At 43.5% G+C, this 26,913-nt stretch overlaps 1 protein-coding gene across 1 annotated transcript; it reads left to right on the forward strand.

The window, feature by feature from the left end:
- Positions 1-1,179: 1,179 nt before the first annotated feature.
- Positions 1,180-26,049, forward strand: LOC110219242 (E3 ubiquitin-protein ligase TRIM47-like). The gene is given in 9 exon segments (XM_021002414.1): positions 1,180-1,247; positions 9,505-9,607; positions 12,261-12,954; positions 21,253-21,348; positions 21,961-22,194; positions 23,406-23,568; positions 23,924-23,986; positions 25,409-25,848; positions 25,850-26,049. Coding segments are annotated over 7 exon segments (1,734 nt in total). The 5' UTR covers positions 1,180-1,247; positions 9,505-9,607; positions 12,261-12,330; the 3' UTR covers positions 25,964-26,049.
- Positions 26,050-26,913: the final 864 nt, after the last annotated feature.

Consider the following 26,913-nt stretch of genomic DNA (forward strand, 5'->3'; position numbering starts at 1 on the left):
TTTTTTCAAGAAATAGTTTTCCAAATGTAAATGACATAGTACTCCTTTGATATCATCATTGGCTCACTTTGGCAACAAAATTATTTTTTAACATTTTTAGTGAAAATGTTTTTCCTATATTCATAGGTTAGGAGAGCTGGAAGGGACCCTAGGTGTGATCTAGTCCGACATCCTGCTTCAAATGCTTATTATCTATTTGTAGCAGCTCTTTACTGGTAGCAAAGAATTAGAAATTGAGGAGATGTCCATCAACTGAAGAATGGCTGAACCAGTTGTGTTATGTGTTGTGATGAAATAGTATTGTGTTATAAGAAGTGATGAGCAGGATGCTCTCAGAAAAACCTGGAAAGACATACATGAACTGATGCAAAGTGAATTGAGCAGAACCAGGAGAACATTGTACACAGTAACAGCAATGCTGTATGATAATCAACTGTGAATGATTTAACTGTTCTCAGCAATACAGTGATCCAAGCCAACTCTGAAGGACTTATGATGAAAAATGCTATTCTTCCCCAGAGAAAGAACTGATGGTGTCCGAGTACAAACTGAAGCATACTTTTTTTAAACTTTTATTTTTCTTGGGTTTTTAGATTGGTCTGTGTTTTTTTTACAGCATGGCTAATATGGGAGAAAATATGCATATTATCTATGTTACGGAATCAAATCCCTTAACCTCCCTGGGTTTCAGTTTCCTCATTCATAAAATAAAGTGATTGGACTATATGGCCTCAAGTCCCTTGAAGCTCTAGGTCTGTAATCCTGTAATCCAGCATACAGATGAGTAAACAGGCCTCTTAGAGAAGTAGTAATATAACCAGGGCTATATGTGGCCAGTAACAGACTGGGATTTGAATCAAGTCTCTTCAGTCTGGGGCTTATTCTGGTAAACCACACTGCCTCCTTTCATTGAATCCTAATTCATTTCACATGACCTCCCTACATGTTTTGTTTACGGCCAGCAGATCTGGCTCCTGGGGACGGGTTTTGGAGAAGAGAGATGAGGCAGTAGAATCATTTGGCTGACCAGCCCAGTTTAGGATTTTTGCTAGCATGGTTGCCATCCTCCCTTTCTGTCCCATCACCCCACCCCCACTTCCTCCTGGGCACCAACTGACATCACAGGGAGAATTCTGGGATTGGTGAGGCTTGAATTGTGAAGTCACCAAGCTGAGCCACCTACAATCCCCCAAAGCAGAAAGGTAGGCCTTGGTAGGGAGACCTCAGGGCAGCAGCTAAAGGGAAAGGTAAGAAGGCAGTGCTCAGGTTAAGGAAAGGTAAAGGTAATGGGGACACACTACTATTGGTGCCCTCCAGGGGCATCTGGACGACTGTTTGCCTTTGGGTACCATCCACCCTAGCTCTTCATCTTCCTGTCCAACCCAGAGCAAGGGGCTGGGTTCTATCACAGGTCTCAAGGGGTCTACTTTTCAGAATGCAAGGGAATTCTATGTAACCTGGGCTTTTCAGTTCAATTCAGTTCATTTCAAACATTTATTATGCATTGGCATTCTGGGTACCTGCTCCACATCCTCTATGTATGCCTCGTTTCCCACAATCTTGGGATGAGATTATGGAGCTGCCATCACAAATAGGAATTCAACCTCACTAGAGAGTGGAACACCAGTTGTTCAGTGACCAAAAGAACCAGATAGAAGTCCCTGCTGCCTCTACCCACAATCTAAATGTCCAGCTCACCTGGGTTTAGAGTGTTCAGCAATGGAAACTTACAGCACCTGATCATACTCAGTCCACGTGGCACCAGAGAGGTGGGATTCCCCAATCAACTGGATCTTCCTCCCATTTTATAGCTGGCAAGCTCCCAGCTCCTACTCCTCTCATCCCTGCGTTGAGACAAATAACCTTTCTTCCCACTATCTCTCCAGACATCTCATCTCTATCTCTACCCCACGGGCACCATACATATCCTCCACCTTCTGGAACTCCCCCATTCACCCTGGATCCCTTCAAATCCTCTCTATCTTTTGAGGCTAATGGAAACTTGACTCTCCAGAAGACACAGAATCTGCAGTATGGGGCAATACTCTCATGGGCCCAAAAATCTTGATCCAGGAGAGGAATGAGCCCATTTTTTGCCGCTTAACTGCCACAGACCAACCCCTATGACCTCTTCTACTTCTGAGTTTCACTTCTTCCATATTTATCACCCAGTCCAGATCTTTATTGCAGTCATCTTCTGGCCTCCAGACCATTCTCCTTTAAATTTTTGTCTTCTTTTTATTGATACTTTTTTAAACATCACATTCATATTCAAAGATATCCCTCCCATTCACCACTTAGGGAACTGTCTCTTCTTTATGTGTGTGTATACATGTATACATATATTCTATTTTTACCATGAACAAAATTCTCTTTTATCCCCTTCCCTCATCACCACCATTGCGGGGGAAGGGAAAACAGAACTCTCATAACAAATAAGGATAGATAAACAAAACAAATTCCCACATTGGCCATGCTGCGTATATATCTGGGTGTGTGTATGCACATACATATATATGTGCAGAATTAGAATATATCTCATTCTGTAGCATATCACCTCAGCATGCTTCATTATCAATCCTGTGGAATCATGGTTAGTCATTGTGTTTAATCAGTTCTTAAGTCTTTCGAAACTGGTCTTTAAAGTGTTGCTGTTACTATATAAATTGTTATTCTGGTTTTGCTCATTTCACTCTGCCTCTCCCTAGGTTTCTTTGAAACCATCCCTTTCATCATTTCTTACAGTACCATAGTATTCCATTACATTCATATGCCGTAATTTAACCATTAACCAATTGACTGGGGAGCCATCCCTTGTAACAAAGATTTAAAAAAAAAAAAGGAAAAAACTCACCAAAATGAACCAACACATCTGCTGAGTTGGTCAGCTGATGATATAATCCACAACTACACTACCCCATTTCTGCAATGAAGGGAAGTGCATTTTCTCAAATCTTAATATTTTCCTACCATTCAGTTTCTCCTTCTTTCTACTTACATTACTATAGTAATTGTGAATGTTGTTTTCCTGATTCTAGTTTACATTTGTCTGTAACATTTCATATAAGATATCCCATGTTTCTGTGAATTTTTCATATTCATCATTTCTTATGACATAGTAATACTCCATCACACTCATATACCACAATTTGTTTGGCCATTCCCTAGTTGATGGTCACTTACCTTGTTTCTAGTTCTTTGCTACCACAAGAAGTATTGCTATGAATATTTTGGTATACATGTAGCCTTTTCTTTTTGCCTCTGATCTCCTTGGGTTACATGCCTAGCAATGGGATCTCTAGTCAAAGGGCACGAGCATTTTAGTCACCTTTTAAAATTAGTTTTTGGAATAGATCAATTCCCAGCTCCACAGAGTGTAAGTATACCTACTTTCCCTACAACCCCTTTTAACACTTGACTATTTCCATCTTTTTTTATCTTTGCCAATCTGATAAATTGAAAGGTGAAACTTCTTTTTTTTTTTACTACTCATTATTAGTACTTTGGATTAGTACTTTCATATAGTTATTAATAATTTGCAGTTCCTTTGAGGATTATTTACTCATATCCTTAAACCATTTATCATTTGAAGAATAGCTCTTGGCCATATATTTTGTTAATGTCCTATATATTCCACAGCAGTTCACTATCAAAGATAATTGATGCATTTTCCCCCAATTGATAGTTGTCCTTCTTACTTTGCTGCACTTACTGTTTATTCAAAATTCTCTCCTTCAAGGAATTCCTAACACATCTCACAGCTTTTTTTTCCATCTTAGATCCTGCCTTCATACTTAAGAACTTGACTATATATATTGCTGTCCCTTCAAATACCCTCTTCTATTTATCAAGCCTTTCAATTCTCATCGATCTGTATCTTCACCCCAAATTATCCACTTACAGGGATATACCCTTTAACTCACCATTATTTACCTATACTGTACTACCTCCATAATCCAGAACTCTAAAATTCCTCTCTTATCATAACCCCCTATCCTTCTATCTCTCCCTCTGCCTCACTTCCTAAACTTATTTGTTATCCTCACCACAACTTCCAGGCCTGCCTTGTTCTTCCCATCTGTCTCCTCTGTTCTCACTTTCCTCCCTTCGTGATCTTGATATTATAATTGTACAGTTCACTTATATATTATCATCTACCCTGGAATTCCTTGTTCCTTTGTCCCATCTTCAGTCATACTTTGTCAAACTCCAACCTGGGGTAATCCCCACTAACCACAACTAACATCAAGTGATGTTGATTGCTAATAGGAAAAGTCACACATCTTTGTGTACCAGGTATAACACAAAATTTTTAAATAAATGTATTGATATCTTTTATTTTTACATAACCTAGATTTCCCCTTGTACTTTCCCCCTCCCTCTCCCACAGTGCCCTCCCTTATAATATATAATCTTAAAAGAAAAAAGGAAAAGAGGAGGAAGAGGAAGAACCGCCCCCATCCAGCAAAACAAACAATACATTAAAAAAACCCAACACATTATTTTCAATGTTCTACACCTGTTCACAGCACTCCCCTCCCCATCCTCACCCTATACCTCTACAAAGGAATTTAGAGAGGTATCATCTATCTGTTTTAGGGGACCATGTTTGTTTTTTATATTTTCACAAGATTCGTTTCCAATTGTTTTGTGATTGTTCCTTCCCTTTACAATGTTGTAGTCTTGGGTTTTGTTTGGGTGTTGCTTTCTTGGCTCTGCTCACTTTGCATTAAAGTCTTTCCATGCATCTATATCTGTATTCATCATGTTGGCTTTTTCTTACAACACAATAATATTCCATTATATTCATGTACCACAATTTTACACTACAAATTCATGCTTCTCAAGGCCCTCACTGCTGCACCACAGTCCTGCTTTCCTTCCTTGATTCACTCCCTAGACACACTCTCCAAACCTTTTTCCTCTAAGCATCCGTACTGTAAACTACTCCTCTTTCTTAACTTGTTCAGTTGTTTCCAGTGGTGTCCGACTCTTCTTGACCTCATTTGGGATTTCTTGGCAGAGATACTGGAGTGGTTTGCCATTTCCTTCTCCAGCTCATTTTACAGAGGAGGAAACTGAGGCCAACCGAGTTAAATGACTTGCCCAGAGTCACACAGCTTTTAAGTGTCTGAGGTCTTCCTAACTCCGGACCCAGCACCTTATCCAGTGCATGATCTAACCTCTTTCTCAGCAGAGGACCTCAAATCCAATTTTACTTAGAATGAAGAAGCCATGTTATGATTTCCCTCTCCTCTTCTATGTGCCTTAAAATCTCTCCACATCATCTCCCATTCTCCTTTCTTATGCTCCAATCTCTGAGAAAAAGGTGGCCCTTCTTGCCAAGGTCAATACCTCTCTACCTGTACTCTTTTTAGAAACCATTGATCCTGCCTCTGACACTTGCATCCTTTGTAACACTGACCAGGCTTCTGCTTGCCTCAGGCAACTCCCTAAACCTAGTAGGTCGGAAATTAGCCCTAGACACTGGCTGGGGCTGCTGGGAAATTTGCTGTGGGTATGTATTACAGACAGGTGCATTACTAGTTATCCTGAAGGTTGGATATTCTCTTGTTAAATGGTTGATGCCTTCTCTAATTTGGAAAGCCCAATTTTGCAGGGGAGGAGAGCAGAGATTCTACTGTAACTATTATAGTTAATAAGCCTTACATTGTTGGTGAAAAAAATTTATATTGATGTTCTATCACCTTGACTTTGAAGTATATCTCTCCCCTGCCCTCTAAAAAGGTGAACCATCCCATCTAACAATGATTTTAAAGGAAGGAAAAAAGCAATTCAGTAAAACTAACCAACACATCAACTGAGTCTCATAGTATATACACCCATACACACCATATTCCACACCCACAGTACCCCATGTCCACAAGGGGGGGAAGGGAGATGCATTTTCTTATCTCTTCTCCAGGGCTAAGCTTGGCCATTATTATTATGCAGTGTTCACTTTCATTTTTGTTATTATTCTTTCCATTTACATTATTGTAATCCTTGTAAATGTTGATTTCCTGGAGCTGCTTATTTCACTCAGCATCAGTTCATTTAAGTCTTCCCACGCATCTCTGAAGTCTTTATATTTATCTCCTCTTAGAGAGCAGCATAATCGATGTACTATAGTTTGTTGAGTCCTTCCCCAACTGATTGGCTCCTACCTTTTTTTCCCAGTTCTTTGCTGCCAAAAAAAAAATGCTATTGTGAATATTTCAGAATTTTTCTGTTTTTCACCTCCTTGGGGCATATACCTAGCTAGGGGGTCTCTGGGCCCAAAGGATATTGATATTTTAGTAACTTTTAAGCCAAATTCCAAGTTATTTTCCAGAATAGTTGAACTAATTCTCAGCTCTACGAGCAGTTTTTATTGGTGTGTTTCTCTTTTGAAAGATTTATGTGCTCTTCATTCCATACTTTTTCTTTCTTTCCGGGAGCCTAACCCCTCAATCATTCCCTCTTATTTTCAGTCTCTCCTTCTGTAACCGCTGCCTTCTCTCACCTCCTACAAACATTCCCAGGTCTCCTCCATCTTTAAAAAACCTTCACTTGACCTAGTCATTCCTTCAGACCGTCATTTTTTATCCCTCCACCCTTTCACAGCATTTAGCAGTTAAAGGCAGTGCCTGGCATATAGCAGCCATTTAATAAATGTTTATTGATTGACTGATTGATTTCACAGCCGAGCTCTTAGAAAGAGTAATAGAGTAATCTATACTCCTTACTTCCATTCCCTCACATCTCACTTAACTCTTTGCAGTCTGTCTTCTGATTGACCCTACCACTAGGCTGAAACTGCTCTCTCCAAATTTACCAGTAATGTCTTCTTAAAATGATTAACTTTTCAATCTACTTTTAACCATTAACCACCCCACCCTCCCTTCTCCTGAGTGCTGTATCTGCCCTTGGCTTCCAGGGGCACTGCTCAGCCTTGTTTTTCCTATGTCTGACCATTCATTCTCAGCCTCCATTACCAGATTACTAGATCACAATCCATCTTCTTCCCAGTAAATGTGGACGTCATTCCAGTTCTCTCTCTCTCTCTCTCTCTCTCTCTCCCCTCTCCTTCATTCTCTCTCTTTTCTCTCATTTTCTTTCTTTTTCTCCCTCATTCTTATTCTCTTTTTTCTCCCATTCTCTCTCATACTTTTTTCCTCATTCTCTCATTCTTCCTCATTTTCTCATTCTCATTCTCTCTCTCCCTCATTCTCTCTCATTTTCTTTCTCTTCCTTATTTTCCTCATTCTCCCTCATTCTCTGTCTCATTTTCTTTTCATTTTCTTTCATTCTCATTCTCTTTCTTCCTCGTTGTCTCTCATTTTCTCTCTCTCTCTCTCTCTCCCTCTTTTTCTCTCTCCCCTCCACTGACATTTTATCGCCTCAATTTGAAAAGGTCTTTGCAAAACTTCAAGTCTTATATAAATGCTACCTTTGCTCATTACCATCATTATTATTATGGAAATGACAAAAGATTAACTATGAAGTTGCAGCAGAGACTTGATTTAAAAAAAAAAACCCAGAGATTCTAAGAGGCAGAGTTGAAGAGGGAGTGTATTCCAAGCAAGAGGAACAGCCCGTGGCTCACTTTCCTTATCTGTAAAATGAAGGCATTGGACTTAATCTCGATGGTCTTATCCATTTCTAAATCTATGATTTCTTGGATCTGAGATCTGGTACCTTTTTCCCTGGCTGGGGTCACAATATTCACTTCACACACCGAGCTTCAGGTAGAGTTAAAAAAAAAAAGGCAGTAGGAGGAGGCTACTATTAGTCGTCTCCTGAGTTGTTTCCCCAATTCTCTGCTTTCTAGTCAGTCCTTCCAGCAACTGCCAAATTACTTTTCCTAAAACACTGTGTCTAACCTTGTCACTCCTCAACAGAAAAATCTTCAATGGCTTCCCATTTGATTCTGTGATATTCCAATACAAAATAAAATTCATCTTGGCATTTTAAAAACCTTTGCAATCTGTATCTTACCTACCCTCCCATTTTATATTACTATATTATGATATAAAATATATTAACTATATATTTACATTGCTATATATATTATTATCTATTTTATATTACTATATCATATATTTTATGTTACTGTGTCATATTTATATCACTATATATACTATATAAAATATATGGCTATATATTATACATTTTATGTTACTCTGTTATATATTTTATATCACTACATATACTATATAAAATATATTACTACGTTTCACATTACTATTTACGTAGATCCATTTAGGCACTCTCTTTATATACATTCAACATTACAGCCAAGGTAGACCCTCTGCTTGATCCTTCATCTTGACAAGCCATATCCCATCTCTATGACTTAACACAGACTGTCCTCTCATGCTTGGAAAACACTCCCTCTTCAACTCTGCCTCTTAGAATCCCTGGGTTTCTTTTCAAGTTTCAGCTCAGCTGCTACCTCACATTGGGTCTTTCCCCATCTCCATAAAAATAATAGTTAGCATTTGTATAACACTTTTGAGGTTTGCAAAGACCTTTTCAAATATCTCAGTCTATCCTCACAACAATCCTGAGAAGCAGGTGTTATTATTAATCCCTATCTAATGGAGAAACTGAGACAAAGGTTAAATGACTTGCCCAAGGTCACAACAGCTAATAATAACAATAATATTAGCTAACATTTATACAGCACTTACTATGTGTCAGGCATTGTGCTAAGTGTTTTACAATTATCATCTCATTTGATCCTCATAACAAACCCTAGGAAGTAGGTGCTATTCTTATCCCCATTTTACAGGTGAGGAAACTGAGACAAATAGAGGTTAAGTGACTTGCCCAGGGTCACATGGCTTATAAGTGTCTGAGGCTGAATTTGTACCTAGGCCTTCCTAACTCCAGGCCTGATACTTAATGCACTGCACCACCTACCTGCCCCCTGAAATTATTTTATATATCCTTATCTGCGAAAATGTTACAACCCCCACTCCCAAGAAAGTGAACTCCTCATGGGCAAGGACTACTGTTTCCTTTTTTTGTCTTTGTATTCCCAGTAGCTAGCATAGCACGTGGGATACATGATAGGCTGCTTAATCAATGTTAATCAATTGAATTAAGCACAAGCTGAGAATATGAAGGGTTGGGGGGAGGGGTTTGGTTTGGTTTTTGTCTGTTTGTTTTGTTTTTAATGACCATCCCTGCCCTTAAGGAGCTTGTATTCTATTAATCACATCTACAATTATAATACTAGGTGATGGGCTCAAAGGAGAAAATCAGACTGTCTACTAGAAAAATTTGAGTGGGAGATCACTTTTAACCCTGAGGGTCAGGAAAAGGTTTTGGTGGCTTGTAAGCTAAACCATGAAGGAAGAAAGAGGACTTCCGTGGGCAAGGGAGAATTCAGATCATGGATGTGGGGTGATAGGGGAACTCTGGAGTTAGAGTCGGGGGACAGGGTTGGAATCCAAGCTTTTCATCTTACTATCTATTTGATCTTGGGCAAATCATTGCATCTTTTTGGGGTCTCAGCGGGTGGCTCCCAGCTCTAAATCTATGATGCCTGCATAGGAGATGGAACATCGGCTATGAGAAGCAGCTAGTGGAGTTATTTTGCCTGAAACTGTGTGGGAAGGTGAGTGATGTGAAATAAGCCTGGGAAGAAGGTATCAAATCCAGGCCATTATAGATTTGGAACCAAATAGGACCATGAAGGCTATTTAGTCCAACGCCTCCTCCCCCTCCCCCCATTTTACAGATGAGGAAACAGAGTCTCAGTGGGGGTGAACATGATTTGCTTAAGGTTAAACAGAGAGCAAGCCAGCAGAACTGGGACTGGAACTCAAACACTCTAATTTCAAATCTATCACTCTTTCTTGCCGGGCTAAGGAGTTTATATTTCTGTTGTTGTTCAGTTATATCCAACTCTCCATTAACCCTATGTGGGGTTTTCTTGGCCAAGATACTAAAGTGGTTTTCTATTTCCTTCTCCGGCCCATTTTACAGATGAGGAAACTGAGGCAAATAGAGGGTAAGTGATTTGCCCAGGGTCACACAGCTAAAAAGCGTCTGACATCAAATTTGAAATCAGGTCTTTGACTCCAGGCCCAGTGCTCGATCCACTTCTCCACCTAGCTGCCCTTATATTTTTTTTACCCAATGAGCAGTAGGATGTCACTGAAGATTTCTATCCAGGAGAACAGTAGTATGGTCAGACATGCATTAGGAAGATAATTTTAGCAACCGTGTAAAGAATGGACTGGAAAAGCCAGAGAGAATAAACACAGGGGCAGACCAGTTATCACAATATTACAATGTATTATAATATATACAACATATTACAATATAAAGAGATGCAGAGAACCTGAACTAGGGTGGAGGCCCTGGGCATGGGGAGAAGGGAGACAACATACCACTCTCTGGGCAAGGAGCTTTTAAAAAAATTTAAATTATTTAAAGTGATTTAACTCCCTCCCTTGCCTGAGATGGAAGCAGAAAGTATGCCGGTAATATTTAATAAATACATGAAATGCTTTTAAGTTCAATCTGCATTATGATTCACATTTTCTCCATCACTTTCTTAGCCTAAACAATAAACAACAACAACAAAATGAACCAAGCCTTGACTTGTAGCATTTGCCATTTTCTAAGGTGTTAAATAACACTGCAAATTTTACAGTCAGCTCTCGAAAGCCCATACCAGCTGGCATTAGCACTCTTCTATTCAGTTCAATTCAACAAACATTTTCAGTGCCTAATATGGGCAAGACAGAGCCTGGACCACTTCTTTGCTCCATGTGTACCATGACTATTTAGCCATTGTTAGTCTAGAGAAACTAGGAGGCTCAGGCACCGCTATTCCTTTGCACTGTTCATTTCCCTTGTTTCCACTGGCTCTTCTGGCTACTGCTGGTACAGTAGGTCCAAGTCTGGACTTGAAGTCCAAAGGACTTGAGTCCTTGTCCTGCCTAAGTCTCCTACTAGCTGTGTCACCTTGGGCAATCCACTTAATCTGGCTGAGACTCAGTTTCCTCATCTGCACAATGGGGATAATAATGGCACCTACCTCACAAGGTGGTTATAAGAATTAAATGAGACAACATATGTATGGTGCCTTGTGAACCCACTAGATAAAGACTAGTGGTTGTTGCTTCCTTATTATCATTATCTGCTCTATGCCCTGAACATGGAGTTCAGTCTTTGGGGCCCTGGACCTCGAGCCATTGTCCAGCAGCAGTCAAGAATCCTAAATTTAGAGACAGAAGGGACCTCGAAGGTTTCATCAATTCCCTCACTTTGCAGATAAGAAAATGGAGGGCAAGAGAGATTAAAATGGGATTTGCCAAAGATCACACAGGTAGTCTTAGGCTGCAGGGGCAGAATTCAAACCTAGGTCTTATGATAATGATAATAAATCCAACGTTCTGTCATATGGAAGACCTTTGAGTTTCAGCTTGGGTTTAGGGTCTTCTTTGGGGCAGCTAGGTGGCGCCATAGTGCATAGAATTCCAGGCCTGCAGTCAGGAAGACTCATCTTTCTGAGTTCAGACACTCACTAGCTGTGAGACCCTGGGCAAATTACTTAACCGTGTTTGCCTCAGTTTCCTCATCTGTAAAATTAGCTGGAGTAGGAAATGGCAAACCACTCCAGTATCTTTGCAAAGAAAACCCCAAATGGGGTCATGAAGAAGTCAAGACCAAAAAGACTGAACACCTACAAAATGGTCCTCTTACGGCCTTCTCCTTAAGTTAGGCTTCCCTTTCTCCTTGGTTCTGAGGAGATCCCATGCATGCTGCTTCTCAAGTGGCCTGTTTGTCAGGAAAGGTGAATACACTGACATCCTGTAGAGTAGGGGTTTCCAGTGTGGAGTACATATTCTGCTAAGGAGTATGGAAAGCTTGTCAAGGGGGTATAGGGAATATTTGGTAAATTTCAAGACCTCTTGGCCTTTAATTATTGAAATTAATTTCTTTATTTTATTTCTGTTTTGTTTTTTAAATTTTATTTCTGTAGGTATGCATGGAAAAATCTATATTATTTTTCTTTCCTTATTAGGGGGTCCAGGAGGGTTTACTGAAAGCTTAGAGGCCCAGGACAGAAAAAAGTTAGGAACCCCTCCTTACCAAGGTTCTTCCTAAGACAAGGGCTGAATGTCCTACGGTTTTGTTTTGCTTTTCTTGTAGTCAGAGAAGCTACTCCCAACCCCCATCTTCCCCACCCCAGCCCCTGAGCAGGCTACATTATTTGACTTCAGTATGACATCTCCTCCTGCTTTTCCTTTCCCCAGGGCCCTCCCAGTACTGAGTCAAGCAACACAGCCCTCTGACCCACCCTGACTCAACCCTTCCCCTCATCCCATGCCCCCTAAGATCCCACCAGCCCAAGTCAAGATGAATAACAACAACAGCTTTTGCATCTTTGAAGACCGGGTCCTCTGCCCCATCTGCCTGGAAGTGTTCCATAACCCAGTCACCACAGCTTGCGGGCACAACTTTTGCATGAACTGCCTCCAGGACTACTGGGACCACCAGGCAGCCATGGGGGAAACACCTTACTGCCCCCAGTGTCGGGAGGTCTTCGCCTCCAGACCCCACCTAAGAAAGAATGTCATCTTAGGAGAGATCGTGGCCTGTTTCACCCAGAACCAGACTCCAGCGCCAAACAGAGCAGTGGCCGGGCCTGGTGATATCCCTTGTGACTTCTGTTCCCCAGAAAAGCTCAGATCGGTCAAGTCTTGCCTGCAGTGTGCAGCCTCCCTCTGCGAGAATCACCTGCGCACTCACTACGAGGACCAGGTCTTCCAGGGTCACCGTCTTCTGGAGCCTATCTGGGATCTCAAAGCGCAGCTATGCCGAAAACACCGGAAACTTCAGCGGCTCTACTGCCGGACAGAGGGTTGCTGCGTGTGTGGGGCCTGCCTGCTGGAGGAACATAAGAATCACGATACCATCCCACTGGAGGAAGAGAGAGCCCTCAAGGAGGTGAGGGAGGAATGCTGGGGACTGGGGAGGGAGGCTTTCTTTGTCATGCCTACTGGCCCACTGCAAGCCTTTTTAAAAAGCTCCATGGCCGAGGTCTTCCACTCCGGTGGAGTAGGGCCCAGGGGTCAGGGAATGGCTCGAGAAGGAAGGCGTGCTACAACCTTAGGGATTTCCGGTGACAGCCATGTTTGGGGAAGGCCAGGGAACTGAGACAGATCTGACAATGAGAGCCCAGGACCTCCCTAAGCATTCCTCACATTGGCCCAGACTGACTTCTCTTCCCACACTCCCTTCTGTTCCCAGTTGCTGTCCCATCAGCAGAATGGGATAAGGATGTCTGCTCTCAGCAGTGTCTAGCCAGCCACTCTTGCTTTCCCCTTCACTGAAAATGATGCTTCACATTATTAAAAAAATCCTTCCATATATAATAAGAGCTAGTGTTGGCAGCTAGGGGGGCGCCATAGTACACAGAATGCTGGGCCTGGAGTCAGGAAGACTCATCTCCCAGAGTTCAAATCTGGCCTCAGATATTACTAGCTGTGTGACCCTGGGCAAGTCACTTAACCCTGTTTGCCTCAGTTTCCTCCTCTGTAAAATGAACTGGAGAAGGAAATGACAAACCACTCCAATATCTCAGCCAAACTCCAAATGGGGTTGTGAAGAGTAAGACATGACTAAAAATGACTGAACACCACCAGCATTTATATAGTGCTTTAAGGTTTGCAAAGCATTTAAAGCAAAGTTGCAAAGCACTTACTTTTTTTATTTGATAACATATAAATATATACACACATATATGCATACATACATGTGCATATATACACATGCATAACATGTTTGTGCATGTAGATAGATATAGAAAGAGAAAGAGCATGGCTCACGTCTGTGTATGTATACGTATGTGTGTATATATGTATATCTATATAAGGAGGGAGCTTGATATCTCTGCCTAGCTATATCTATACAGATACATCTAACTATCTATATCTATATATCTCTATCTATCTATATCTACCTCTCTCTATATATCTGTCTCTCTATTCTGTCTATCTACCCATCATCTGTAAAAACAGGGGGCACGTTCAGAGTTGTTGTGTCTTGCTTCTGGTCAACCACATGAGAACTTTGGAGCCCCCTTCCAGCCCAGCACAGAGAAGACATGGCGAACCCTGAGTAGTTTCCTTGGTGTCCTCCCTCCCCCCTTTAACAGTGACAGCATCAGTTGAATGAAGGGATACCTTCTGGCTTGGCCTCCTGAACTTCAGCTCTCCAGGTAGCTTCCCGTGAGGGAGGTGTGGGGAAGGGGCAGGCCTTTCTCCACCCTGGCACCATGGCTACTAGGCCCACAAGGTGGCTAGGGCAGAGGGCTCAATGAGGTGAGCTTGCACATGGGCTTTAGGCTGCCTCTTTCTCTTTTGTGTTTCCTTTCCTGAGTAGATGACTGAGCAGCAACCCTGAGATGGATGTGGCTGGGATTGGAGGCAGCCTCTGAGTTCAAGAAGTCTGGAAGTCTTGATTTCAGTGGTAGCAGCATCCGCAGGAGTGGTGGTGGCTGATGGCAGAGGAGCTTCTACATTGGAAAGGATGGCCACTGATAGGAGGACTGGTTCAGCCCTGGCCATTTTATCAGCAGATGTATACTAGGAGTTTTTGGGATGGTGCAGTGCTAAATCTAATTCGTAGTTCTGCAAATTGCTTTATGTTCTGATGAGGTTTTAGTATCAGCTTTCTAGCAGATTGTAACAGTAATTATGTGTTAAGTTACTGAATCCTGTTCTGTTAATATACATTTGTGTCTTTTATGTAGAGCATTTTTTTGTATACATAGTAATAGATTACCTGACCCATACTTGATCCGTATTATACACTGAATATCTTTTTCTCCCCACCCTAGACATAACCCAAGAAATAAACCAACCCAGGAATGGTGGGAGGCTTAATGAGCCACAAGTTGTAAGAAAAGAGAGCCCCTTTTCATTAGAAGCAGGCTCCCCCACGATTGAACTTGGTTTAACTGCATGGTGGAGCATAGGATAGAGAGTAGTATCAGCTCTCCTAGCCCCTTTGGGGACCTCATCTGGTTTTTGAAGGGCTGATGCAGGAACTTACGCTTTCTCAGGACATAAACACTTTGTAGGATTACTAATCAGTCATTTTATGTTTCACTTCAGCAATTTGCTCTCCAAAAAAAAACCTCTTATGATATATCTGCTGGTAAAATGGCCAGGGCTGAGCCAATCCTCCTATCAGTGGCCATCCTTTCCAATGTAGAAGCTCCTCTGCCATCAGCTACCACCACTCCTCTGGATGCTGCCACTTCTAGACTTCTTTTTTTTTAAATAACATTTTATTTTTCCCAATTACATGTAAATACAATTTTTAACATTCATTTAAAAAATTTTTTTTGAGTTCCAAATCTCCTTCCTTTACCTCCCCCCTCCCTGAGATGGTAAGCGATTTGATATAGGTTATACATGTATAATCATTGTAAAACATAATTCCATATTAGTCATGTCGTAAAGGAAGACACTGCCCCAAAGAAAAAGAAACCACAAAAAAGTAAAGAAAGTGAAAAATAGTGTGCTTTGATCTACATTCAGACTCCATTGGTTCTTTCTCGGCTTCCAGACTTCTTGAACTCAAAGGCTGCTTCCAATCCCAGCCACATCCATCTCAAGGTTGCTGCTCAGTCATCTACTCAGGAAAGGAAACACAAAAGAGAAAGAGGCAGCCTAAAGCCCATGTGCAAGCTCACCTCATTGAGCCCTCTGCCCTAGCCACCTTGTGGGCCTAGTAGCCATGGTGCCAGGGTGGAGAAAGGCCTGCCCTTTTCCCCCACCTCCTTCACTGGATGCCACCTGGACAGCTGAAGTTCAGGAGGCCAAGCCAGAAGCTATCCCTTCATTTAACTGATGCTGTCACTGTTAGAGGGAGGAGGGAGGACACCAAGGAAACTACTCAGGGTTCGCCATGTCTTCTCTGGGCTGGGCTGGAAGGGGGCTCCAAAGTTCTCACGTGGTTGACCACAGCCAAGAAAAGGCAACTCTGAGCATGACCCTTGTTACATTTACATTGAAGCAAAATTTGCCTCTGTACCTTCTGTCCACTGGTTTGAGTCCTACGCTCTGGAACCACGAAGAATAAGCCCAGCAGCTTTTCTAGCTGCTATAGCCCTTTCGATACTTGAAGACTGCTCTCGTGCTCTGTCTCAGATCTCTTTTCCCCAGTCTAAATGTTCCCATTTCTTTCAGCAGTTCCTCGAGTCATCCTGGTCACTCTCCTCTGAGTGCACTTTAGCCTCTCTTAAAGCAAAGTGTCCAGAACAGGACAAAAAATCTAGGAGTCCTCCTACCATCATATTTGTTCCAGAAGACAAAGGGACTCAGTCATTTCCTTTGCCTTTGACACTCTTCCTCCAATATTGTTCAGTATCTTATTCCTTTTTGGGCTACCACATCACACTGTTTTTTTCATGTTCAGTTTGAAGCCAACTAAAATCTCTCAATCTTTTTCAAAGAAACTGTTGTTCGGCCAGGTCTCTCCCATCCTGTTACTTGAGATTTGTTTTGTTAAGCCTTGGTGGAGGACCTTATGTGTATCCTATTCAATACTGTATCATCTCATTAGTTGAAGTGCATAGTTCTGACCTCTAGAGATTTGATGGGGAGGAGGGAAGAGAGGCAGTTGTGAGGTGGCAGATGGGAAGCTGGGAAGCTGGCCTTGAAGTCAGGATGACTTAGGTGTTTCAGTCCTGTCTGTGACAAATACAAGCTGTGTGACCCTAGGTGTATCATTTAATTTCTCTGTGTACCCACGCTACCTTCTGCTGGAGCAGCCAGTGTAGTGGATAAGAGTACTAGGCTTGGGAACAGGAAGACGCTGAGCTCATAAATCTGTTAACCTCTGTCTGCCCGTAAGATGAAGATAGTAACAGCACCTACTTCCCAGGATCAAATGAGTTCATATAAGTAAAGTGCTTTGCAAACCTTAAAATGGTATATTTGTTGCTCAGTTGTTTTCAGTCATGTCTGATTCTTCATGACCCTATTTGGAGTTTTCTTGGCAGAGATACTAGAGTAGCTTGCCATTTCCTTCTTCAGCTCATTTTACAAATGAGGAAACTGAGGCAAACAGGGCTGACTTGCCCAGGGTCACCCAGCTATTAAGTGTCTGAGGCTGAATTTGAACTCAGGTCTTCCTGACTCCATGCCCAGTCCTTTATCCACTATACCAACTAGCTGCCTCCAGTATTGTAATTCAGTTGAATAAATATTTAAGAAATAAATATTTCTTGAGCATCTGTCAAACATCAGCTATCTCTGTTACCTTTTTGTGTATGACCCATCGTCTTGATAGGCATGCTCTCCACGTCTTCATTAAGATATCAGTGAAAACATCGAACAGAACCAAGCTGAGAGCAGAGAAACGTGGGCTGAGCCCCTAGAGATTCCCCTCCATATTACTCGACCGTCCTCTATATTCTTTTTTGTTTGTTGTTGTTGAGTCATTTCAGTCATGCCCGATTCTCCATGACCCCATTTGGGTTTTTTGGTTTTGGGGTTTGGTTTTTTTTGCAAAGATACTGCAGTGATTTGTCATTTCTGTCTCCAGCTCATTTTACAGATGAGAAAACTGAGGCAAACAGGTCCTTCTGGCACCAGTGCTTTATCCAGCGTACCACTTAGCTGCCCCCTATACTCTTTGGTGTAGTCCTTCAACTAGCTATGATTTAACATGCCTAACTCTACCATCATCCAGGCCACGTTTGTCCATCTTGCCAATGTTAGAGCAAATATTGTCAAATACTTTGCTAAAATGCAGGTCCAACTTGTCCAAACCATTGTCCCCTGATCTACCCAGCTAGTAATCCTAACAAAAAGGATGACTTGTTCACAGTGGACCCACAATGCTTCCTATTAATGATGTTTCTTTTCCTTTCTAAGTGTTCAGAAACTATCCAACTAAGAATCCAATCTAGAATTTTTCCCAGTGACTTGACAACGGTCTAAGACCTTCCAGGATTTACTTTTTTCCTCTTTGAAGAATTAGAACATTCATCACTTCTATTCTTTACAAGTCCTCAGAGACCACTAGCAGTAAGTCACTAGTAACATGTCTGAGTTCTTTCAATTTTCCGAAGCAGAATCCTTTGGGGACTGAATTCATATGTTCATTTAAAAAATATTTTTATTTTCAGTTACAAATTCTCTCACTCTGCTTCCTCCCCCACCAGTTGAGATGGTAAGAAATATGATAGCTACTATACATATGAAGTCACGCAAAACATTTCCACATTAGCCCATGTTTGGGGAAAAAAAAAAGGCAAGAAAAACACAGGAAAAAAAATGTCTCAGTCTGCATTCTGAGTCCATCAGTTCTTTATCTGAAGATGGATAGCATTTCTCATCATGAGTCCTTTGGAGTTCTGGTGGATCGTTGTATTGAAGAGAGTTACTTAGTTTTTCACAGTTGTTTATCTTTACAATTTTGCTGTTACTGTACACATTGCTCTAGTTCTGCTCACTTTACTTTGCACCAATTCATGCAAGTTTTCCTGGTTTTTCTGAAATCAGCCCCTTCATCATCTCTTGGCAGCTAGGTGGTGCAGCATATAAAGTACCAGGCCTGGAGTCAGGAGGGACTTGAGTTCAAATCTGGCCTCAGATACTTACTAGCTGTGGGAACCTGGACAAATCACTTAACCCTATTTGCCTCAGTTTCCTCATCTGTAAAATGAGGTGGAGAAAGAAATGGCAATCCACTCCAGTATCTTTGCCAAGAAAACCTCAAATGGGGTCACAAAGAGTCAGACACAACTGAAACAACTGAGAAGATCCAATTGGGAATCTGCCTCAGTTTCTAATTCTTTGCCACCACAAAAAGAGTTGCTATAAATATGTTTTTGCACATACGCATATGCTCATTTTAAGGCCAGTTACTCTTTTAAAATCTCCTCACCTTTCTTTGGCTTCAGTTTCCTCTTATATGTGTTTATTCTTACCTTTTCCTATCTGAAGATTACTCTCAACAGAAAAGAAAGAAGCAAGCTAGGAATTGAGTAGTTTTGCTTCCTTTTTATCCTTTCTTAACCAAGAACCTCTGAGCAATAGTCTAATCCATGTCTTATGACTCTTGATCCAAACATAATTAAATATCAATATCTATATATAGCAGTACCTAGAGTCCATGAATAGTGGTCCATGAACTTGGATGAGGAAAATAATTACATCTTCATTTGTACTAACCTCTAACTGAAATTTAGCATTTTCCTTCAATTAATGAATTTTTAAAAATATTCTGAGGAGTCCGTAGACCTCATTAGACTTCCACAGACATGACACAAGATAAAAATTAAGAACCCTTGATCTATAGGGCTAGGAACTGAACCTGGGATTTCATTTGGTATAGGAAGCACTCTACCAATGCAAGTTAGCATGGTCTTTGCAACTTAGAGTCTTAGAGAGCTGTCCAGGGCCCAGAGAGAAGTTAAGTGACTTGCTCAGGGTCACACAGCTGATGTGGGTCAGGGACAGGCCTTAAATCCAGGTTGTCCTGGTTTTGAAAGCTGGCTCTCTATCTACTATGCTGCCTCTCTCCTCATTTTATTTAATTTTAAAAATTAATTTATTTATTTTTAGTTTTCAACATTCACTTCCAAAAGATTTTGAGTTTTAAATTTTCTCCCCACCCATTTCTCCCCCACCCAGTGATGGCGTACAATCTGATATAGGCTCTACAAATACATTCATGTTAAGCATATTTTCCCATTAGTCATAATGTAAAGAACAATTAGAAGTAACGGGAAAAACAATGAGAATGAAGCAATAAAACAAAACAACAAAGGAAAAGGAGAGCAAATAGTATGCTTCCATCTGTATTCAGACTCTATATTTCTTTTTCTGGGTGTGGATAGCAATTTCCATCATGAATCTTTTGGAGATATCTTAGATTCTTGCATCGCTGTGAAGAGCTAAGTCTGTCAAAGTCAGTCATCCCATAATGTAGTTGTTACTGTGTACAATGTTCTCATGGTTCTGCTCATTGCACTCTGCATCAGTTCATGTAAGTCTTTCCAAGTTGTTTTGAAGTCCGCCTGCTCATCATTTCTTATAACACAATAGTATTCCACTACATTCATATACCACAGCTTGTTCAGCCATTCCCCAATTTCTGGGTATCCCCTCAATTTCCAATTTTTTGCCACCACAAAAAGAGCTGCTACAAATATTTTTGTGCATGTGGGTCCTTTTCCTGTTTTTATGATCTCTTTGAGATACAGACCCAGAAGTAGTATTGCTGGATCAACGGGTATACACAATTTTATAGCCCTTTGGACCTAATTCCAAACTGCCCTCCAAAATGGTTGGATCAGTTCACAACTCCACCAACAATGTATTAGTGTTCTAACTTTCCCACATCTTCTCCAACATTTATCATTGTCCTGTTTTGTCATGTTGGCCAATCTGATATGTGTGATGTGGTATCTCAGAGTCGTTTTGATTTGCATTTTTCTAATCAATAGTGATTTAGAACATTTTTTCATATGACTACAAATAACTTTAGCTTCTTCCTCTGAGAGTTACCTGTACATATCCTTTGACCATTTATCAATTGGGGAACTCTCTCCTTATTTTAAAATCCTTTCATGACCAGGCCTAGATCTGACTTCTTTCTTCCTAAAGCCACTAGGTCTGGAGATAGGAAGAGAGCCTAGTGCTCTGTGCAGCAGCGTGTGGGCCCTGGGTGTGCTAGACAGAAGTCAAGGGAGAGAAAAGGACAGCTTGATCACATCCATAGAGATACTCTGGTACTGTGTGTTGCTATATGACACTGAAGCCTCTTTTTTAAAAGGGAACTCCAATAATCTCATGGACTTTCTCAGCTCATTGATTGTACTATTCCCTCCAATATTGCTTATTGTAACTCATCTATGTCTACACATCTCTATGGCCTGTCTGTTGCTGTTGGACAGGGGTTCCACTCTTGACAAAAAGGCTTTAGTAGCTCTGAAATCCATCAGTACCTCTGAAATGCAGTGGTTTTCTCTCTCTCTCTCTCTTTCTCTAGACAATCAAGGTTAAGTCACTTACTCAAGGTCGCACAGCCATTAAGCATATGAGTCCTGATTTGAATTCAGGTCCTCCTGACTCCCAGGGCCAGTGCACTATCCATTGTAGCACCTAGCAGCCCCAGGGCACTGGTTCTTAGGGGAAAACAGAGCAATGACTTTGGCAACAGGGGGCAGAAGTCTGTCCTTCTGAAGGGGGTGACTTCTGTATCCCCTCCCCTCTGCCCCAGGTAGAAGTCCGGAAAGTCCAGGCCAATGTAGAGAACCAGATGTTGATCATTGCATCTGATAGCCAGAAGCACCGTGGTCGGGTAGCTTTCCTCACGGTAAGTTTGGCATAGGCTCTTATGCCCAGGCTTCTAAGGTGTCCCTTGGGGAAGCCCACAAGTCAGGCTTCAGTGGGAAGTTACAGGGCTTAGAAAGACATCCAGGGAGTCAGCATCCATCTACTACCTCAATCACTGACTTACTAGGGTGAATGAAATGGTTTGGGGTAGGATGGAATGAGATGAGATGAGATTGGATTGGGATATTGAGATAGGATAGGATAAGATAAGATGAGATAGGTGAAATGAATTGGGATTGGATGAGCTAAATTAGTATGGGGTTGAGATGGGATGGGAACAGGTAGAACCTATACCCAGAATCTAACTGAAGGGAGTTAGGACTCCTTGTTTGGATTCCCAATTCCATTGCTAGCTTCTGGCCATGGACACTTTGGGGACAAAGCCCTTGAGTTAGCTCTAGATCTAATATACTGTCCAAACCACTGGCCATTTGCCTTTTTTCCCATCACTGAAAGGGCTTACCTGGTTGTGGGACCAAGGCCTTGGCTCAGGCATTGGGAGGTACCCTGTGCCATATTGGCACTCCCACTCTTGGGTTCAGGATCCCCAAGGTAGAGGGAGATCAGGGATTCCTCTCCCCTACCCCTCCAGAAATTGATCCAGACAGTACGAGAGGATGTAAACCGTTGTTTTGCGGACATTGGGAGGGAGGTAAAGCGGCTGCAGGTGAAAGTCTTGGAGTTTGTGGAAAAGGAGGAGGCAGCTGCCCTGGGCCAGCTGGGCAGCTCTATCCAACAAAGCCACAGTCGCCTCTTAGAACTAGAGGGTGATAGTGTCTGGCTCCGGAGCCTGCTCACCAACCAGAGTGACCAGCAGTTTTTAGAGGTAGGAGTTCCTTGAATACTACTACCTCTTATCCCACCACTAGCCCTTCCCCAAGCCCTGCCTAAGTCTTGGAGCAGTAGAACAGCCGCTGGAATAGGCATGAGAAGCCCTGGGTTCTACTCCTGGCCCTACCACTGACTTGCTCTGCAACCTTGGGCAAGTCACTTCATTATTAAGATGTGGAATCAGTCAGCCCATTCCCTTGATCATCTTTTGGTTAAGGCGATCAGATGAGCTCTGAAGGCTAGAAGCTGAGAACAAACCCTTACTCCCACTTCCCCCAATAAGGTGGAGCAGAAAGAATGTCATACTCAATCCCTCCTACAACCTTCAATCCTCCCTTTGTGTTGGAAAGTTCTTCCCTAATCTTTCTACTATATCAGAGCAATAGGTCAACTTCCTATGAGAGGCAGCTAGTAGATAGTGCTGGATTTGGAGTCAGAAAGACCTGATTTCAAATTCTGCTTTAGATACTTACTGACTGAGAACTCTGGGTAAGTCATTTAACCCCCTTGGGTCTCAGTTTCTTGTACGATAAAGGTCAGACCTTGGCCCCAAAGATACCTTCTACCTCTAAAGAAAGAAAGCAACACTTTAATCGTAGGTCTCTTCCATCTTTAAACTTATGATCAATGTGTCATACTTTTTCTCAATGACTGCCTCAACCATGTCAGACCAGGTCTGGAAGGTGAGATGGAAGCAAATTCTTCCCTTCAATCCCCTTCTTCTCCAGCCTAGACTCTGCTTCCCAAAGTGGAAGTGGAATGGACTGAGGATGGATTTGCAAGCAGTTACTTTCTTGTCATTCCCTCATCCTGGACAAAACTGTATTTCTTAGGCCCTCATTAAGATCAAAATGCCAAGAAAAGAACCATTTTAAAATAATTCCCAAGGCTCAGCGGAAACCTTCTCTTCTTAAAAAAAAAAGTGGACCCTCAATGACCCACTCAACTGATCCATAGCTTAAGCCATGTCCTGCCATAAATGTGGCAGCACCCTGAGCTTGGAGCACTTGCCAGGATCATAAAGGAGGAGGGAGGGAAGGAGGGAGAGAGGGGAGAAGGCATGGGAGTTGGAAGACAGGCAACTTGTGCCCCACCTCCCTCACTGCCACAGCTGCCACCCCTGGGGCAGCCCGAAGTTCCCAGACACTGCTTGGCACACAGCTGACAGAGAGGGCTCCTCTCCCTGGGTCCCTGGCCACCTCCTAGGAGTTCCCGAGGTTGAAGCGGTTCCCAGCCTGCACAGAGTCACTGCTGGGCACCACATGTGAAGAAACAAACAGCTTTCCTCGGCTGTCCGAGATCCTGGCTGAGCTGCGGGCCCAGCTGGCTGTAGTGGGCCTCCGCTTTGTCAACCAGCTTCTTCTAAAGGGTGAGTGTCAGTCAGGAGGGCTTGATGGGAGCTGAGAGGGAGTGAAGAGGAGTTAGGGACTAGGGATCATTTGCCTGTATCTTTCCTTCTGCACACCTACCTGGTTGGAAGAGAACTTGGGGAGAGGGTAAAGAGACTGGGGGGGCAGAAACCACATTGTTTATGCTTGGGGGGGGGCTGGCCTGAGCCCTGGACCACTCTGTCCAGTAACCTGGCCACTTGTGACTGGGAGAAACCAGCTGTAGGGAAGTAGTATGAGGCTATTCTCAACTGAGGTCTACATCTCAGGTTTGGATCTCAGATCTCCATCTGAGGTCTGCATCTACATCTGCAAAAGGGTCTTTATCTCCTCCAGGAATTAAGATGCGTTCCTATGAGGTGTTGCCCCCAGCAGTGGACAGAAAGAATCTACTGAAGTGTGAGTCCAGGGTCCTGGGGTGCCTTGCCCTTTGAGGGGGATGGAGGCAGCAAGGTGAAATGGGGAAAGAGTTAGATCGGATGTGAAAGGACCTGGGTTCAAATCCCAGTTCTGCCACCTTCTCTCTATGTGACCCTGAGCAAATCATTTAAACTTCTAGACCTCCACTTCCTTATCTATAAAAATGAGATTGGATTAGATGATCCCTAAGGTCTGTTCTAACCCTAAGGTGAGTTTGCAAAGGACCTGACTCATAAGTCATTTCTGCCACCTACTCTTCTTCCATTCTGTTCCCTTGGGAGAGATACCAGCCCTCTCTATCCCTCCCCACCCAACCACTATCCCAATCCCCAAGCAAAAAACCTTGAGACTTCAGGGATGTTGCTGATCGAGTTGACTTTAGGTCTCATCAGGAGGTGAGTTGACGTTCTGCTGGGAGAAGACTCCATATTGGCAGACTGGGAGCTCCTCCTGACCTTGAGATTAGTTCTACTGTACATAGGTGGTCTAGTTCCTGGATGTAACACAGCCTCTGGCCATAGTTGTGTGACTGCTAGCATCCAGTGGGACCAGGGCAAAGCTGGGAGCTAGTACCATATTCCTTTGGCCTTAACTGAGCCACGCCCCTCTCTATCCTCTGCCTCCTTCCACAAGCTACGTCCCCGAGGTCCTCCTGCCCTTCACTTGCCATTCAATTCATACCCACGTTCATATCCAAGGCCTAGCTCTCCCACTCCACCACCTTCCACACGCACCTCAAAGCCCCACCCTCTGCAGGTAGCTTTCCCTGATTAAATGGGTAGGGAATATTCCCCCTACATACATAGGAACATAATTCTGCATCCCAGTTATTTGTAATGAAAAGATTCTATATAAAGAGCACATCTGTGTCCTCTCCTTAGCAGGACAGGGAATGGACACAGCAATATCAATCGCAGGCCCTCAGTTCATTCCCCTGCTCCCTTGTACCTTCTCTCCAGCTAGATATACAGTATGTGCCCAGTCTACAGTCTGTCAGCAGTCAATAAGCATTTACTTACTAAGCACTTACTGTATACCAAGCACTGTGCTGAGGGTGGGGTTCCTCCCTGTAAGAGCCCAGCCAGGTAAAACCCTAAGCCCCAGTCTCCCTCTGATCTCCTGCTAAGATAACCTAGGGAAAGGCCAACTAGTCATCCTTTTAGACTGAGGCTGGGTGAAGGAGGGAGAGAGGCCAGAGCTGAGGGGCCCCCAGAAGGGGTCCCCAGGAGGCGGGGACTTCTCCGGTGAATGGAATTACTCTCATGCAAATGATATGCAAATAAGCACATCTTCTTTTCTCCACGGAGTCCAGAGCTCCGGGCTCTCTTGGTTCCTGGTCTGCAGCGCTGTCCCTCCTCCCCTCCTTCCCCTCTCCCACCCCCACCCCCACCCCCTCACCAGGCTACTGCAACTTGAACTTTGACTCGGCCACGGCCAGCGAGGAGCTGTTCCTGTTCAAGGAGACCCACTCGGTGCTGAACCTGGGCATCCTCCTAGAGCCCTACGCTTCAGGCCCTTTCCCGGGGTTCAACCAGTGGCCCCAGGTGCTGTGCACCCGAAGCATGGCCGAGGGCCAGCACTACTGGGAGGCCGAGGTGTCCAACTCGTGGGTCTGCGTGGGCGTCACGTACAGCTGCAGCCCCCCGCCCAGCGGGCGACCCCGACGCAACATCGTCTACCTGATCGGCCGCAACAGCGCCTCGTGGTGCCTCGAGTGGGACTCGCTCAAATTCTCTGTCTGGCACAATAACACGCAGACCGTGCTTCAGGGGGGCTACTACCGCACCATCGGCGTGGCCCTGGACTACCCGGCCGGCTGCCTCTCCTTCTACGGCGTGGCCGGGGGGCATGAGCCTCATATACCGCTTCCTCACCAATTTCCTGGAGCCGCTTTACCCGGCAGTCATGGTCAGCAGCGGGGCCTCCATCACCCTCAAGCAGTACCCCGAGTCTTAAGTGGACAAGGGACGGTCGGAAGGGAGGGCCGCCCCCTCCCCACGCCGCCTCCCGCCGCCGCCCTCCCTCTTGGCCAAGGTCTCAACTACAAATAAAATTGGATTCTATCTCACTCCAAGGACAACGGTGGTGGAAAGAGATTCCTGGGGAGTGGGGAAGTTTGGAGGGCCAGAGGAAGAGGACAGGTGGGGAAGGCTAAAGGAGTCTCCAGAGGGCCAGGAAGAGTATCCAAGGGGATGTTCACCATCCTCCCCCCCATTTTTAATCCCCACCCACCCAACACTCACTTTGGCTTTTAAGCATCACCCACCAAACACCTAGGCAAAAAAAAAAGTGGGGTGAGCACAATAAACTCTGTTACCACCCTCCCTTTTCAAGCTTCCAAGCACAATGGTGTCTGGGGAAACCCAGCCCAGGGTATAGGCTCTCTGAGGTCCTTAGGGCTTTCTTCTCCCCACTGAGAAGGAAGTTCATTCAGTCCTCACTAGCAAGAAATTACAAATAAGATGCTCCTAGAGCTTTAGCTCAGCAGACATTCCGAGCCAACCCTAGTCATCAAGCTCTGGGAGAGACCCAGGCCCGATTTACCCTGCTGTGGAAAACACAGGCAAGCCTTCAGAATGGAGACAACTTGTGGTTATGGTCCTTCTCAGCTATCTCCAGCCTGCCCATCACCTAGATTCAACACCAGAGCACAGTTAATAACACTGGCTGTCAGATCCCAGGGAACCAGCTGGAGATTTCTGAACATATATGAGATTAGTTCAGATTGAGGGGGTTTCTAGGACCCACTGCTAAGGGATGAGATTAGGAGTGAGGGATATTGAAGGGCCTTCACTATCCTTGGAACTTGTCTTGGGTCTACTCACCCAGCTGAGGGGGTATGGCTGCTATGATTTTTAGGGAAAGCTCAGACCCCTGAGTGGCTGAGGTGTGCTGTATTCTGGATT

The sequence above is a fragment of the Phascolarctos cinereus genome, unplaced genomic scaffold (assembly GCF_003287225.1).
Source record: "Phascolarctos cinereus isolate Bilbo 61053 unplaced genomic scaffold, phaCin_HiC Scaffold_5;HRSCAF=322, whole genome shotgun sequence".
NCBI lineage: Eukaryota > Metazoa > Chordata > Mammalia > Diprotodontia > Phascolarctidae > Phascolarctos > Phascolarctos cinereus.